This window comes from Falco biarmicus, chromosome 3, assembly GCF_023638135.1.
Source record: "Falco biarmicus isolate bFalBia1 chromosome 3, bFalBia1.pri, whole genome shotgun sequence".
Taxonomy (NCBI): Eukaryota; Metazoa; Chordata; class Aves; order Falconiformes; family Falconidae; genus Falco; species Falco biarmicus.
The window spans coordinates 8601416-8619944 of NC_079290.1; the positions used below are offsets into that span (position 1 = coordinate 8601416).

The 18529-nt window shown below is 37.0% G+C and overlaps 1 protein-coding gene across 4 annotated transcripts in view; it reads left to right on the top strand.

Annotated features, from left to right (window-relative positions):
- The window catches only part of CDH12 (cadherin 12), a 220698-nt gene that overhangs the window by 138705 nt on the left and 63464 nt on the right, over window positions 1-18529 (top strand). For all 4 annotated transcript variants that reach the window (XM_056333477.1, XM_056333476.1, XM_056333478.1 and 1 more), the window contains 2 exons: window positions 6141-6260; window positions 11953-12120. In XM_056333477.1, coding sequence (XP_056189452.1) covers window positions 6141-6260; window positions 11953-12120 — 288 coding nt within the window. The remainder of the gene's footprint in view (window positions 1-6140; window positions 6261-11952; window positions 12121-18529) is intronic.

Consider the following 18529-nt stretch of genomic DNA (forward strand, 5'->3'; position numbering starts at 1 on the left):
ATTAAAACAAGCAAACAAACAAACAAAACAACAAAAAAAAACATGTCTGTTGTGAATGACCTCTAATAAAAAATATAAGCTTTACATATTATTTGTTTTTTTGTAAAAGACCTGACAGATTAATTAATACCATTGAAATTGCTGTCACTGTGAAATGAATTATTTTTCATATTTAGTGCCTGCTGTTTATCAGGCTAGACTATGACTTTGAATCTCGGCCTTTATAAAACCTGGTTTGTAAATCAGCATTTCTTCCTTCTTTTGTGTAACAAGGTTGAATTACCAGGAGCATGTAGCTAAGAAAACATAAACTAATATTTTTAGGCAACTAGGAATTGGTATGTGCAGGGATGATCAGGCATCTGGGTCCTTGGCAGAATTTTCAGGCAGGCTGCTGGCTGCTGCTGGCTGCTTCCTTCACCTTGCAACATCGCATTTTTGTGTGAGAGCTTAGACCTAGATACGGATTCATCTGCAATGTTTCACATGCCTACCTGTTCATCTCTGGTACATGCAGACCAGTGCTACCAGGCTCCCTGTGCCCAGCCCCTAGTGCAAAGCAAGCTACAGGTGCCTGGCATGAGTGTGGATGCCTATATGGTAGAAGTCTGATAACAGATTACATGAACTCCACCGTAAGTATCATGGTGAAAGCACTTTTTGTGGCTCACACTATTTTAGCAAATCTTTGTTTTAGTAAATGATTTCTGTATTGGAGGAAGTTGCTGCTGGTGATATAGTAGGAGCCACTGGCTTGTCGTGGTAGTTTTGGAAAGGGGAGATAGTCACTGCTCTGTTAAAAAGATATTAATTGGTTTTAAGCTGCTATTACTAGGTGTTAGGAAATAAATGATGGAATAAGGGATGAGCTCCAAAACCCATTCACAGCCACAGCAGCTTTGCTTTGAACAGTCAGAAACAGACAAACACATTTACTGCTATATCTGTTACTTCAGTCTCCCAAGACATGTATGGGTTAAATTTATGAAAAATTGCCAACATTGCTTATTAAAAATTCTCCCAATAACACATTCAATACCTCACATGACAACTTCTTAAATATTTACATCATAACAAGAAAAATTAAGGTTGCTTGAATATCTTAATTTAACATTTCTTACCTAAACCTGTTTGAACTTGGGAGAAGCTGATGAATATACTGAGTGGGTAGTTATTGATTTGTGTTAATTTAGTATGCTTTGCAAAGTTCCTTTTATTCTGAAGTCTTAGCAATCCCTGCATTCAGTCGTAAATCACAGAATAACAGAACGGTTTGGATTGGAAGGGACCTTAAAGACCATCGAGTTCCAACCCCCCTGCCATGGGTAGGGATACCTCCCACTAGACCAGGTTGCTCAAAGCCCCGTCCAGCCTGGCCTGGACACTTCCAGGGATGGGGCAGCCACAGCTTCTCTGGGCAACTTCTTCCAGTGCCTCACCACCCTCACAGTAAAGAATTTCTTCCTAATATCTCATCTAAATCTACCCTCTTTCAGTTTAAAAGCATTACCCCTTGTCCTATCACTACAATCCCTGACAAAGAATCCTCCCCAGGGTTCCTGTAGGCCCGTACTGGAAGGCCACTATAAAGTTTCCCCAGAGCCTTCTCTTCTCCAGGCTGAACCCCAACCTTCTCAGCCTGTCCTCACAGGAGAGGTGCTCAAACCCTCTGACAATCTTTGTGGCCCTCCTCTGGACTCACTCCAACAGGTCTATATGTTTCTTACGCCAGGGGACCCAGAGTTGAATACAGCCCAGAAAGCCAACCGTATCCTAGGCTGGCAAAGTTCCTCTGGATGGCATTCCTTTCCTTGAGTATCAACCACACCACTCAGCTTGGTGTCATCCTCAAACTTGATGAGGGTGCCCTCAATTCCACTGTCCATGTCCCTGACAAAGTTCTTAAATAAGACTGGTCTCAATACAGTCCTCTGAGGGACACCACTGGTCACCCAGAGATCAAGCTATTGACCACAACTCTTGGAGTGGGACCACCCAGCTAATTCCTTATCCACTGAGTAGTCCACTCATCAATTCCATGTCTCTGCATTTTAGAAACAAGGTTATTCTGTAGGGTAGTATTAAAATCAATTACAATTTTTGGATTTGAGTTTTATTTTCTGTTGTATTTCACCCGGAGGAAGTACATTTATGAATTCCGCTTATGCTAGCAGGTAGTGTCATGCTGATGTATCTTATTCATCACATACGACTTTTTGTTCTGGGTTATATTTTACTGCAGATCTGAATAGAATTAAGTACTCTACCATGTGCATAAAAAGGTAGGCATAATGAGATAAAATATAAATAACTTTTTAGCTATTAAATACACATAATCTTCCTTCTTGATCTCTTTCATAACAACAATAATGAAATGTCATTTAACCAAAAGCAGTCAATACCAGATTTATTCTAGGTATTGATTTGATAAAATAATATAGCAAATAAATGAGTTGGAATTTCATCTATAATTCTATAAAGAAATGAATAAATCACACTGTTCATACAAAAGTAAAAAGTTCTTAAAGGATACATATTTTTTCCCCTAAGAAAAGGACTGCAACATTTTTCGCACAAACTTTACCAGAGCTAAATCTGCCTTCTGAATATGACCTAGCATAGCAAACTAGCATATTTTACAGTCCTTTTCAAAGTACACTGTCATTAATTTTTCGTGAAGTGAGCTTCTAAGGTTTAAAAGGAAAGCTTTGCTAGTGATAAATACAGTTACAGAATTGTAACTGAAATGGATAGAAAACAAGCATTGCTATTTAGCTAACTCCTTAAGTACTTCAAAGGCACAATGCTTTCTTCTTAAATAATTTCCTCAAAGCAGAATCACATTTATGATTTATTTTGTCTCATTGCAGCTTCAATGTATCAGTTAATATTGATTTCAAATCTCAAGATCACTACAACATTAGGTTTAAGAATTCTTTTTTTTTAAAAAAAAGCTGACATACAGACATATTATGTGGTATTTTCGATTTGCAAGTGAGGTGCAGTGAAGCAAAACTCTTAAAGATGATAGATGCTAAAGTCCAAAAGTACTGCAAAGGTATTAATTAGGTAACATGTGATTTTCCTCTCTACCTAACTTCAAAAGCCTTTTATCTGTTGAAAAGAGTCATCATGAAGTCACTAGTAAAACGTGTGACTCGCCCCCTTGAGGTGATGGCCTCTGTGTGACAGGTCTACTGTTTTATCAGATAGTCTCAAGTGTTCATGAGAACTTCATTATGGTGTATGCAAGTTCTCTCTTGATAACCTGTGAGAAGGCAGGCTGTTATGGCTAGCCTTCCAGAACAGTAGATTTTTAAATCCTGACCTTTGAGTTCTTCCCAGTGCTCAGCACTTCAGAAAATAGGTGCACTTTTGTTTGTAAACTTAGGTTCTGCCCTTGCATTTGTAAATCTCGGTCTGTCTGTCCTGTTCTCTTATGCAAAATGTTGCTCCCTTCAGGGTGCAAAGTAAAGGTCTTGGTAACATGATGATAAAATTTTGTACATTTGTACTCAGAAGGCAAACTAAAATCAGCTCCCTTAGGTAGCACCCAGTGTGGCATCAGAAATGAGTCCTGGCCCAGGAGAGACTCAGGAATGTGTGACAGTACCACCTTTTTTCAGCAAACCAGTCCTGAGGAAGCACACCTGTCAGCCAGAGCACTCAGTAACCACGTTCCAGTTCAGACCTCAGCGTGTTGGGAATCTGGTGCCTTGCTCCAGCGCTTCAAAGGGGAGTAAAACTCAGCAGCTTAAGGTCAGAACACAGTAGAAGACTGAACAATTTGGTAAGGAGGAAAGGTGGCAGCAACTATGTCAAAAGGTATCATTTCTTTTCAGAGGAAAAAGTAGACTGAATATTTTAGGTTGGAAAGGCAGTGAGATACTGTAGCAATGAAGGAAGACAGGTGTGTGTGTACTGGGAAGGGATGTTGTACTGTACAGTGAACGAGCATGACATGGTTTGTCAAAGTTACTGCTCCAAAAGGAGCAGATCTTGCTTTTTCTCCCACAGCAGTAAGGGCCTAAAGGTGCCACATATAGTGAACGTATTTTTTTAAGGGAACGGGGAGGAAATTTGAAAGGAGGAATCTTGGTCACTGGAGTAGAACTGAGTTATTGCTGTGGCTCCCTTAATTTCTGAAGCAGAAATCAACTGAAAGTAGGAGATCCTATTACAAAGATAATCCTTATGGACATGAATAGATGAAAGCCATCAAAGGCTCTACAAGTATTAGATAGATTCTGTCTGTCATTCCAATAGGAAAATGTATTCCTCTGGCTGGGCTTGTCTAAGCTCTTTAATGTGTAGTCAGTTATAGTTATAGTTATGTGTTATGTAAAGAAAGACAGAAGTGTTTGAGTAGATACAGCTTCCACAATCGTTATACTGAACCTGTGCTTTCTCTTCTCTAACATGTATTTTTCTTCACCCTTCACATCCAGAAAATCAAGAGAGTAACCTCAGGGTTTTAGTTAACTGAATCCTTCTCAGTGGTTTATTTTTTCATTTATTTGTTGATTGCTAATCTTTTTTTTTTTTCTTTTTTTTTTTTTTCTTTTAGAAGTTGATTTTAAGGAAACTTGCCCTCAGCTTACACCATGATCAACCTATTGACTTTAAAAGTGATTGTTAGTCAAATAACACTTATATTTCTTTGTCTTGTTCAGGAGATAGAAATAATATCTCTTGGGATACCTTTTCATTCAATAAACGACTGTAACAGGAGTAGTCTTGTATGACCAGCCATCAAGCAGCAAGTATTTTTACAATGTTAATTCCAAACCCTTCACCACCATTGTCAATCCCCATATGGAGAGACTGGGGGAGGGGATTGGGAGAGGGGATTGAGTGAGGGGGAAAATCCTCCAAACAGCTACCTTTGCTATCAGTTACTTTCCTGTCTTAAGTTGTAGGACCTTTCACATGGAGCATCTCTCAGTGAGGCACTCTGAGAAAAAAACTTCAGGAAGTCCATTAAGGTTAATTTTAGATTGTGAACATCCTTTGCAACTTGACAGTTTTCTTTTCAGTAAAGGAGCAGTCTTGAAGTGCTTGCAGTATTCCATAGATATTCTTGAAAAAATGTCAATGGCCTCCAAATGCAGGACATTTCTTAAAACGAGAACAGTGGAGATAACACTCCTTCTTGTGCTCTTATGTAGGTTGTCTTAACCTTCACTCATCAAATCAGCATTGCAAATTCCAACATTCATTTGCACAGAAGATCATAGGCCACTTAATTATGCAAAGCTAATGGGAAAGCCTAAATATGTGGCTATTTGTTTTGCTGAAGACTATAGTTTGAGCACTGTTTTCGTTATGGTGCTGTGGGGCAATGCAGGTAAATTGCTCAGCAACTAACTAGTAGGAGGGAAAAGATATTTCTGCAAGACTGTTGCCATTTCCAGTGAGTTTTCTGTTTTCATGTGCAGTTATTTTGCTCCATGGTTCCCCTTTAAGTCAGTATATAAAGCAAACTACACTAGGTCTGGTTTATAACCACAACTGAAAATAGAGTGTCAAGGGGAGATTCGTCCTCCATAATATTTTGGTTTCCTAATGAGCTGTATGGGAAAGGCAAGAAGACTCAAGCCTGGATTTGGAAGACAAATGGCTGAACCAAACACCTAATTTCATCCTACAATCGAAATGTAAATTCCACCTTTACAAGGCTGCAATATAGTTTATTCTAAGGTACATAGAGATTAGTTCACTGGCAGATTCAGGAGCTGCTTGGTCAAATACTTGTTTTAAAGGCAACTCACATGTTTTACTTCCACAGTTGTCTACATTTTCAGAAAAATTTGGAGTATACTCATTTTTCAAAATCCAATATTGCACTTCCCTAGACCTCTATCCTATAAGTGCTGGGAAAAAAAGTTTTTGTAAACAACACATACATCGTGAACTATTTATAAATAACTACTGATGCTTTCCCTTTCCTTCCCGTTATGCCTCAGCTGTTAACTAGATGGTTGCTAGCACTGAGGTGAAGAATTGGCTGTTTTATTATCACTTTGTTTCCAGTGGAACAAGAATTATGACAGGATCCACTAACAACAGGACTAATGTGTCTGAGATGACCCTGATCGCTGCTGTATACTGGAAATGTGATTTCCTGTGTTTCTTTGCAGGAGCATATGTACTTCAAGTAAAGGCAACAGATGCAGATGATCCCACTTATGGAAACAGTGCTAGAGTGGTTTACAGCATTCTTCAGGGACAACCGTATTTCTCCATTGATCCGAAGACAGGTAAATAGTTTATCAGCAACAATGGAAGATTTAAACTTTGGGGTTTGATTCATGTGGGCAGTATCAATTAGTAAATATGGACTGGGCTGATACAGCCAAAAGCCAGTAGAGTAATTGCACATGATTCAGTTTTGAGTGTTGACTAGGTTTTGAATGAATTGCATCAATCCTGGAATATCTGATATGTATACATTGGGCAATTATTTTAATTTTTTTTAATGCTTTATCAGTTCTCTATTGCTAAAGTTTTATCTGCTACATGCATTCAACTTTTTGGTTTTGGTTTTTGTTTTGTTTTGTTTTGTTTTTTTCCCTGAAGATTCAGTTTTGTATCTTGGGTCTATATTCTTTTTTCTCAGCATTTTACTTGCTGAACTTACAGTCAGAAATTGTCTAGGAATAATTGTTTTGCTACATAGAGCTAATCTGAAACTGTGGAACAGCTAATCATCTCCTGCTCTCCTCTTTTCCTGAGGCATAGTATGTTTGTCTGGGGTTACTGGATGTGTGAGCAGAAAAGGATAATACATTTAAAGAGGCTGAAGTATGTGGGAGGTTGGCAGACATGTTAATTAAGTATCTTGTCCTATATTTCTAAATGTAATTCTTGTTTCTATAATTAGTAATTCAGTTCAGGAGCCAATAACCTACATGGTGAATGCCACACATTGTGTCATCCTGAATGTGTTACAGGCATAGTTGTCCATATGCCCCTTTCAGCAAATAGTTTCTCCTCCCAGTGAAGCTGTACTTGCATGTCAAATTGTGTGTTAAAGGGCCTTTATCACCAATCAATCAATATTTTGGCAGTAAAAGCCTCATAAGGCTGTTAGCACACTATCTCCAATGGGAACAATCCTTTCTCACATGTCCCGTTTAGCAGGAGATCATATTGCAATTTTCAGTGAACAATTTTAGTTTTGAAAATGGAATGGAACTTCTCAAGTGTCTGGGAGAAAAAAAAAAAGGTATTTACCTTTATACTTATGTTTTTCAGTCTGTAAAGATTGAGGAGGAATTAAATGGCAAGGAGAACCTTTACTGGAGCCACAATTGGATTTCTAGTACAAGTTTCCCATGGAAAAAAATATTAATAGTTACTAGCACTTGAATAAAAGCTTTTTTTCCTGTGGCATGTTGAATTTCTGTATCATATGCCTGTTACTCAGTAGTGAGTAGTGAGTGGACCATAGGTCATGGCCTAGACCCTACTAGCCCTGAAACATCAAACAAACCCAGTGCTTCCACATCTGTCTGTAAGTATCTTTAATGAGTTACCCAGGTGGACCTTAGTGGTAAAAAAATGGACACAGCTGTAAAGGAAGCTTCAGGAGTCAGCTAGCCCAACATAGCTTACAATTCTATACCAGAAGAAAGCATATAGATGCGTGCTTCTAGGAGCAACAATAATGTGCTGTAATCTGTCTTGCATTAGAAAGGTTACAATATGAGAGTTATCTGTGGGTCTAGCAGTGACTGTAGAGATAAACAGTATGTGAATGAATAATCCACAGGATGCTGCTCATTGACTTGCTTTAAAATCCAGAAATCTTGGGCAGCACCACAGATCTTCTGGCATTTCCAATTCTTTATTTTGTAACCGAGGAGATGATACAATAGTTTTTCACTGCAGTTTTACTGCCAGACACCTGCCTTGAGTGTTTTTGTCAGGAAAGGGAAGAAAGCCATTTGGGTACAAAATGACAGACTCAGAACTGTTGGCAGATGGATAAGCATTTCCTTGGGTGCTGTTGCTGGCTTTTGTTTGCCATCTCTTGAATTCCAGTGACAGTTTTGATACATTCCCTTGTAGTTATTCAAAGAACTTAAGAACATCCATACCAGGTCAGATCAAAGGTCAATGCTGTCCTGTATCATGTTTCCAAAAGTGATGGCCTGCCTAGCTCTAATGAAGGATAAAAGAATAATCGTTTAGTAATGCATCTCCTGAATACTCTTCTGGTCTTCAGCAACTTGTTCTTATGAAGTTCCTGGCTGATTAGCAGTGTCCACGTAACTAAAACTCTGATAGCATTTCTCCTCCATACCTTGTCCACTTCCCAGTAGAGTTCTTTAGGAGCACAGTAGCTACATACTCAGTGACTAGAAATTCCACAGCAAAAGTTTTTTTGGGTTGAAGAACCAGCTCCTGTTGCTTCTTTGGAATGCAAAACCTCTTAATTGATTTCCTATCTCACACTTCATTGCATGAGACAGGGAACAGTTAATTCCTATTTATCAGTTCCCCATGACCTTACAGACCCATATTCTCCCCCAGTTGCGACTCTTCTAGACTGAAAGCTTCTTTTAAACAGAGAAAGTGCACACAGTACTCAAGAGTGCAGCTCATATGGATGTATAAAATGGTTGAATGATGATACTTTTGTTCTTTATTCCTTTCCAAACAGTTCCAAATATTCTCTTCACTTATTAGCTTCTACACACAAAACCTGATGTGCTTGTGGAAGTCTCTATTCCTACCTCAATATCTCATCGCAAAGTAGTAATGGTGAAATCACTGACCATAACTTTATGAGTGAAGTAAGGATTGGGTTTGGCATGCACATGACTTTATACGTTCTCCTTTCTCAGATCATTCCTGATAGATGATAAGCATTAACTCAGCTATGAATCTAGTACACTTAAATAGTTTTTAACCTTTTTGTGTCTGAATGTTACAGCTGTCCCTTTACTCCTGTTCTTTACTGACCTCCTAATCTTTTGTAGTGCTTTGCTGGAGGTAAGGAAACTATGTGGACATGGGAGAGTTAACTGTTATTGCTCTTGCAGGAAGGTTAAATGCATTACAATCCCTTCTGGAAAGCAGCTGTTGGACTGATGCCTTTTAAGGCCTCAGATCTTATACGTGGGGGTTACTTTTGGATGCTTTGAAATTGATTTTCAGATTTTAATGTGAGTTTTCTTTAACATAGAGCACTCCTCTTAAGACAGATAACCTCCCTTATCTTTTGTCCGTGCATTCTGTTCTGTTACTAAAATGTCCTTTTGACAAACTTTTTTCCACCCAATTTTCTTATGCACTTATGAGGTCAATATTCTTACGGCTAGATGTCTCCATCCAGTTTTTTCTTGGATTCAGTATTCTAGTCCATATTCTGACCTCAGGTATATTAATGACATCCAAATTGGTATCAGCAGGAGTATTGATGTTAATATTTATTCAGGAGCTTTTTCATGGAACCTGAATTTTCTCTCCCACGTTAAGTCGATCATCTCCTGTTGAATTATGGCTTAATAGCTTTGCAGAGTATGTCTTCTGTACCAGGTCCCATACCTACTATTTTCAGTTTTTAGCAGCCTCATTAAGACCATACTTTTCAGCACATTTGATATTGCTGACATTTAGAAAAATAAAAATAAAAGATCAAAGTTATTCAGTTCTGGAACTGAGCAATCTTTATTGTAAAATCTTAAGGTAGGAGGATTTGAAAACACTCAGAACACTGTTACACGCTTCTAATGACTCCACATTATAAACTTTTACATTTATAAATTTAAATTTTGGATATTCTTTGTGAAGCTGAATTTGGAATACCAGAATTTGTAGTCCTTCCTTTCCCATGGATTTTTCCCTCCATCTTATTTTTCTATTTTGCTGGTTAGGTAACAGTAAATCACCTTTGCCCTGTCCATAAGAACTGATGATCTTGGTAGAAATAGTATTTTTCAGGAGTTTTTTCTATGTTTTTGAAATAGAAGAGGTAGAAAACAAAATGCTAGACACTAAAATTATTCTTATTGATTTCTTTTTTTTTTTCTTTCTTTTTTTTTTTTTTTTTTTTTTTTTTTTTTTTGCTGGAGACAAATGTTTTTTACAGAAAAAATATATAGAATGCCCTTATACTTCCAGACAGGAATAAACAGTGGGTGATTAGAAACTTTACTACTTCATTTTATGAAGACCATCTGGAATATTTCTAACTGAGAAAGCCACACAATTGTACCTAAAACAGGTATAACAATCAGATGAACTGCATCTCTGGCTCACAACCCATCTGCCCATTTTCAGTTTTTTCTATATACTGTTTTTTTGGTTTACTAGTATAACAAGAAAAGTATTTAATTCTCATAGTTCTCCTTAGAATGAGCATACCAAGGGTCTTGCAAAATACTGTGGAACATATAGTCTGCACAATGCAAAAATATGGATCAAGAGATTCAAGAGGAAACCTAGTAATGTTCATCCTTTTTGCAAAAAAGATTTTTTTTATTAGTATCACATGAATATGAACAAATTTTTACAGTTTTACAATTCAGGATTTCTGTCTGGAACTAACAAAGTATTGAACAATGCTAATTGTTTTCAAAAGCTCAAAATAATAGTATTGCATTATCAAAATGTTTTTAAATATTTGCTGGTTATATTCCAGATCTATGCACTATATTATATGCCATCCTGAGGTAGAAAATAGTAGTTACTGTTAATGTTGTTATCATCACCAGTGTTACAAGTGGAGAGAAAGGAAATTGTTAGACAATTCAATTCAATGGGAACTTTTAATAGGTTCCAGAAATAGCAGATTTAGGTCAAACTTATTTCTAGACTCTGAATAAGTACTGTAAGCTAATGGTTCCTATTCTTACTTGTGAACACAGCAGTGGTTAGTTGCTATGAAGATAGGAATGACCCTTAAAGTTTGTTTCTTATCATTCCAGTCCCATTATAACACCAGGGGAAAACCCAGATGGTTTAATAGTAGAAAATAATAATTTCTAAAACAATAATAACTTTGGAGGAGAAGCACGCTTCCAAATGGTTTATTTTTCAGTTGTGCATGCTATATGCACCAATGTCCAGATAGCCATTTTCTGAAAACCATTTTTGAATATATAGCATTTTGCAATATAATATGCAGTTGTCAAATTTTGACAAAGAAATGCATTTTCTCATATAAATTTGGTTTCAACAGAAAGACCTGAGCACGCAAATCCTTACAGCTTTTTACAACCTTATCAGTTAATTCTATGATCAGTAGTACCTCTTACTCTCTACAAGTCTTCCTTTTATCATATACATTCTTAATATATCAGAAGGGAGATTATGGCATACTTATTTAGATATCAGCTATCCAAAATCACTGAAGACTAAGAGTCATTTGGGAAACATCTTACCATTATATTTTAATTACATTTCTTTAAGGAAACTCCTAAAGTTTTCACTGCATCTGTGTGTTATATCAAGAAACCTTTCTCAAGCAAAGGAAGTTCCTTCTAATAAAGACTTCCTTCTCTACAGAAGGAACATTGTCTTGGCCTACACTAGCTTAACTATGATGGCAAGTGATTGGTTGGAAACAATTGAAAATAATTGTTTGAAAAGGCTCTGAAATGCATTGCTACCTCTTCCTGCATTGCCCTGCTCTGCAAAATGCAGTGTTCTTCCATCTCAATGTGGCAAACCTATGCTCACGCCATTCACATTCCTTGTGAAAATGCACCGATCTTTTTCAACCATTCGTGTCCTGATTGAACAGACACAGCAGCCATTTTGAAAGGCTGTGTAGCTGCTGAGCACATTTTTAAAGGCCCAAGCGATATGCATGTTTCTATGTGATCAACCCTTTAGGAAGAGTTCCATTCCTGGTCCTAGAGATCCAGTATTAAAATGTAGTACTAGACAATCACAGCCCTTTGTTTACTTTTACTTTCTCTTTCCCATTTCTTCTCATAGGTGTAATAAGAACAGCTTTGCCAAATATGGACAGAGAAGTGAAAGAACAATATCAAGTTCTAATCCAAGCCAAGGACATGGGAGGACAGCTGGGAGGACTAGCCGGTACTACCACTGTAAACATTACTCTCACGGATGTCAATGACAACCCACCCAGATTTCCTAAGAGTATGTTGTATTCCAAATGAACTAATTTTCAACTAAGCATGACTGAAAGTGTTAATGTGAAAAATTCTTTAGATAAGGAATTGACACCCAGGAAGAAGAATAGTATACGGTGAAAAAAAAATATAATATACTGCTGGGTTTTTTTAAATAATATAAATCTCTATTTGAAAGTATGAGTTTTGATCATTTAAGAGGAAATATATCATCATTTCACAGGTCCATCCTGAGCCTGAAAATGTATTTCATTTACACTTCAAAAATTATTTGGGAAATACTAGTTTGTTAAGGGAAGGTGGATCATCCCCTTCAAATGACAAAAGGGTATAACCTGAGACTTCCAGGTACCAAAGATAGACCTGGCTCACGCTAAGCATTGTTATTACGATAATCAGAATGGATTTTTTCACACGTCTTGGCTCAGAAGATTGTATCTGTCCCTGAAAACACTTACAGACTGAAAATAGTGATCATACGCTGACAATTCATAACATTTCATATCGTTAGTTTAAATGAGGCTTTTCAGAAGTATGCTAATTTAAAGTTTCATAGGCTGAGTATGATTAGCAAGATTGTCACTTACTGCGCTCCTTAAATTTACTGAAGTTTTGTGTATTCTGTAGCTTTGAAATGCAGAAACTAATCAAGCATAAACCGTGACAACTATGCCATAACAATTAGCTGCTAAAAGTTGTTAGTAAGGCAAAATCATGTTAGAACATTCATGTGAATTTGAAGATCATGGTAGCTTTTTACTTTGTGTCTCTTTTCTTGCACGAGTTGTAATCCCATTTATCTATTATAAATGCTCCTTAGGTACCAAACCACACCAGAAAAATTCTGGGGTTTCCTCAGTATGAGAATATATTGCATTTTTGCAGATATGTAAAAATGACCAAGACAAAGATCCATCTGGCCCTGCCTTCTCTCTCTTACACTGACATCTAGAGGGTATGCATAAGAACAGGCCAAATAGTACTATAGAACATTTTCTCAGTTTTTAACAGTTTTTATGCCAGATGGTCGGTGTCTTTGTCTTTAACAACTGTCAATTAATTTTTCTCACAGCAAATTACCCTGTTGCTTTGAAATGTATGTAAAATTACAAAGTCCACATCATCCTATGTTAGTGAGGTACACAGATTAATCATGTATCGCACAACAAACAGCTTCCTCCTTTGTTTTGAATCCATCCCTACATATCAACCTGCATGTCGGCCTCTTTAAAGAATCCAGAAAACATTGCAAAATACAACCATTTTCTAGGAGACTTCTGTTGAGTTTTTTTCAGTATGGGATATTCTCTGTGAGTCCATCAATCCTGCTCCTACTGGTTTGCCCTGTACATGTCAGGCATATTCATCCTTAGCTCCCCCAAACACCATGGAAGTCTCTGGGGAAAAAAATCAGTGTTATATTAGCACCTCCAAGCTTTCTTGTGCCACAACGGTTTAAAGCAAAATATTACATGTCATAATATTTCAGTTATTTTATCCTGCAGGCTCTTGGGCATCTAACAGCTAATCCCAATGATTTGTTACTGTTATGTCTGTTCATTCCACAACTGCTTCTATAGCTAATTTAACCTTCTCATGAGTCCTCCGTAAAGAAGGGTTCCAGCACAGAAAAATTCTCCAGCAATTCTGTGCTGATCACAAAGAAAAAAAATATGTTGTTTTACATTTGTGATCTTATCTTCTCTAAGCACTTCTATATCTCAATTTTGGGTTGGCTTTACACAGTTCTCTCAGGCTTTTGGCTCCAGATGTCTTTAAAAGACAATTATTATCAGCTTGTTTGCCAGAGATTTATTCAAACTCATTTTTTGTCTTTATTGTGGTTTTATAGATAAAGCAGGTTTTATGGTTCTTTCTATTGTCCTCTCTGAGATACAACTTCATTTTTTTGACAGATGTCTTTTTGCTTTTATTAGCTATGTTGTTTACCCTTAAAAAACTTGCTTTTTAATGGGTGTTGTGCATTTTTGTCCCTAGACAGCACCCACAGTGATTTAACTCTTAGCTATCCCATTCAGAATTTCTATAAAAACATCCCTCAGTTTTATTTATTTCCACTTTTTTGAAAATTTATTTTTATTTAACTGAATACAATCATAATTTAATTTTGGTTCTTATTGCTTCTGCACAGATGCTGCGTTTAAACTCATTATGGCTGCTGTAAAGTTTAGAAGAATTAAAGAACCTTTCCTAACTAGCTAGTGTTAATACGGTTCTCTTCCTTAAGTCTTATTTGACTTAGAACTTAATTTAAAAACCATCATTATTCCTCCACTGATAAGGTCTACTTTGCCTTTCCTGTGCATCTTGCTCCTGCCTGCCTTTCTTTTTTTCCCCACAGATTTCGAACATGCCTATTATATTGATATTCTTGTTTAGCATCGGGCATTAAAGCTACCCATAATAGTTCCCATTTTAACCCTTGGCTTTATATTGTTGCTTTTTTATCCTTTTTACTGGACCGTAGTTTGATTCTGTATGATCTACCAGTACTGCATTTCCTACTGGCCTACCATCACCTTTTGAGGCATTCTTCAGAATTCTGGTAACTACACTCTTTATCTGAGCTATATACTTTGGGGGGGGGGGGGGGATTGTGCATTTTTTTGAATTGAATTTTCCTGAAATTTTCAGCTAGAATCACAACAGTTGTAGAAAATTCTTTTAAACTTTCTGAAGCCTGTTTATCCTATGAACAAAATGAATTCTGCACCTTCTCTATGGGCACCCATGCTTTAGCAAGCACCACTACTTTCCAATAATGGGAATGCCTTCTCCTTACACCTTTTTTCAGCCAGGCATTGAAAGCTTTGCCTTTCCGTCTTTCCTTGTACATAGTAAGACAATTTCAGACTATGCTACTATGGATGTCCTTAACTTCAGCTTTTGCTTGCCAGCCTATATTTCACCCTTAGGATGTCTGTCCAGCTTTACCTTATTTTCTCAGTGCTCACATGGACCTCATTGCGTTGCCTGACATTCTGTCAAAACACTTGTGAGATGCTCCAGATCTGGAAGCAGATCATCCCAGAGGGTCTCTTTGAACCAACATTCCCACTGTCCTCATCTTCAATGCTTGTTAAACCACCCAGCACTGCAGTCTGCTCCTTCCTTTCAGCTGGAAACCCTGCTGCGGGAAGGGTACCACAGGTGCAAAAGGAAATAATGTAACTGCCTGGAAATTTAAAAACTCAGTGCATTGGCAAGATCCTTGGGTCCAGTGCTCTTTCCCATGTCTGATTTTCAGTTGCATATTTTACTTTCTTTGCTCTTAGGGGCCTTAGTAATTTTCTATTTTATTGTATGCCTTCATCTGCTACAAAAATCATGCCTTCATGGTGCTACAAAAATGCACAAGTCTCACATAACTTCAGACAGTTTTCATGACACAGAGAAATCATGGAATATATCATTCTCTTTGAAGATGATAGTCTTAAGGTCTCATTTAATGCATACACTGTAGTTATGACGTCTTTGCCCAATTGTTGCTATGAAGGAGTGAAAAACCCAAGAGACCAAGCTTGTCCTGTGCTTTGAATGTTAATAGGGTTGAAAACCTTTTCTTTCTATTATATCAAATGTCATAGAAGCTGAATTATAGCAGTGACTCTCAGAAAAACAGAATAGAATAATATTGGGAGCTCATGTTGATATTGAAAATAATAAATATTTTGCATGGCTTACAAGCTAAAATGTCAGTGTGGGGACTCCAGTGTATTGGAACAAGACTGGTCAAGGCAGACAGTTACCTGAAACATCCTTTTTGTTTTGGGGTGAGGTGTGTGGATGTGTGTGTGTATAGGGGTGTGTGGTGTTACCTTACAGGGCAACATATTTATATTATTGTAAACTTAAGGCTTCTGCTTAATCAAAATAGTAAAAGTAAAAATCCTGATCAATGGGGATTTACTTAGCCAGTCCTATTTGATTAAGCAGTATGGGAGATGACATATACTGTACCTGAAATTCACAGACACAAGGCTAATTACAGCTAAACAAATATGATTGATAGACAAAAAAGTTGAGCCTGGATTTTATTTCTGATATAGTAACTGCATTTTTCAGTTTTCCTCTTTGAAAACATTGCAATGATTCAGAGTAACTACCTACCAAGAAATGGAGGGGTTTTTTGGCTTGACTACCATATCTAAAAGTATACTTGTGCAGAATTTTAGTTTATGTGAAAAATAAGCCTTTAAAATTAGGTCCAGCTTGGTGCCAAGTTCAAGCCTGGCAAGACCTCAAGAACCGTCACTGCTGCTGGAAGTTGAGACCTCCAGTATCACATCACTGGTCAGCAAAGCCAGGAAGTCCAAGTGCAAACTGAAAAAGGGACTGAAGGTCATTGAACACTAACTACTGCAGGGTAAATATTTTTACATCACATAATCAGGACCACAGTTTCCCAAAGGGCTTACACCAAGGATACCGTGCTATAGATTACCCTATCAAATCAGAAGATACTAATTATAACAAAATAAAGTCTAAATTTAATTTCTGAACCCAGGTAAGCTGAAAAAAAATATTTCACAGCAGAAGTGGGAGAATATACATTATTAATACTTGGAAGATGCTACATTTATAAATAATACATTACAAGCTTGCCACAAAAGTGTATTACTGAACACCTTCATCTCATAGAGGGTCCTTTAAGGAGACAGGCAGGTTCGGTTGGGATATCAGCATGCAGTGATGAAAACCACTGACTATCCTGCTGAACATGGAATTTTTTATTTAGAACCTGTGCTTTTGAAGATATTCAGTGGGGAACTCCCACCTTGCATGTCTCATAGTAATGAGGAGTGTAACAAGGGGAAACCTCTAAACATTATATATTTCTGTCAGAGTTGTATGACCTGCAGGTATCTATTGGCCCACATTTCAGAAAGCTGAGACACTTCAGAAAACTGGTATTTTCTGTATAACTAGAAGGAAAAATAAATCTGAATGAATTTATTAGTAGGAATTTATTTTCAAAAGTGTTTTATATATGTCTTGCCCGACTCCATTAGTACACTGACTTTCTGCATTACTGTGCATGTTTCATTGTTAAAGTTAGAACATTTTCATAAATACTAAAATAAATGTTTCATACAAAAGTTTGATTCTTGCCAAAACCAGAAAAAATAAGGTAAAGACTGAAAGGGGAAGTACTTTTCCTATCATAGCAATGATGTTCAAGCAATTAAATGAAAAGTTGGTGTAATACAAAACTATCTTTGAACAGAGAGGAGTGGATAAAAGCTGTTTATCTGTAGGCATGCATCCTGGTTCAGAGGGGAACTGATGGCCTTTCTGTCTCAGCTACTCACATACACAATAGCTGGTTAAGTACAAAGACAGTTCAGCATATCCTCCCTTGAAACTAATGGCCTTAACTCATGAAGCATTAGACCAGTCTGAGCTAACTGCAAGGACAGCTGTGGCTTGTTTCCAACTCTTAAAATAAGCTTCAAGAAAGGATGGATGGGTTATATTTACTTCGGCATTTAAATGACAAAAACCGTATAATTAGTTGGTATAAATTACACTTTATGGAATAAAACCAATTAAGTGGAGTGGTTGATCCATATTTTGTAAGGTTATTGTGCTTCAGTTTTCCTGTCTTTCTTTTGTTCACTGATGGCAGAGTGGCTGCAAAAGCAATTTGGAGAAATAAACCCTTATATGCTGAGCAGTAAAGGCACATGTGAATCACTTCAGTCAAAGGAACGCTATGTCTTTTTATTTTAATGTGACATAAATATACTGTTAGAGGATAAAGCCCTGATATAGAAGAAGTACAATAGAATTATAAAAGTTATACCGTTTTTATTCTGATATTGGTAAATAAAAGACCATTCTCAAGTGTCTTTTGAAGTCAGAAATAAGTCTGGTTTATTTTTAAGGTGACACACCCTGATTTTACTTTTTTTATTCAAAAGAACTCTTTGGCTAAAGCTATGTTTTATCATATCCTTTCCAACTCATAGGAGAAGTCTATATTTAGGGGAATGATTGAGAATTGTTTTTAATAAAAGAAAAATCAATTAAGGCTTGGACCCAATACTTGAATTCTGAAATTTGTCTGCTTCTGCATGTCCTGTCTTTAAAAAAACCCAGGTCTCTCATGCTCAGAAACCATTACCTCAGAGTTGTTTTGAAACCGCATTTAGAAAGTTCAGATGGGTGTAGAGTCACACCTAGACATCACAAAGGCCATTTTTTTTTTTTTTTTTTTTGCTGTCATTGGTCTTTCCAGAAGCATCCTAGTGAAATCCTCAAGTTAGTTTGCATAAAAGAGCATGGCAAATTTCCAGGAATGCTAACATGCTTGGAAACAGAAATTAATCTTTCTGGCAACGACACTTTAAATAAGGCAAGGTTGAAGGATCATTCCTAGGACCTTGCATGTC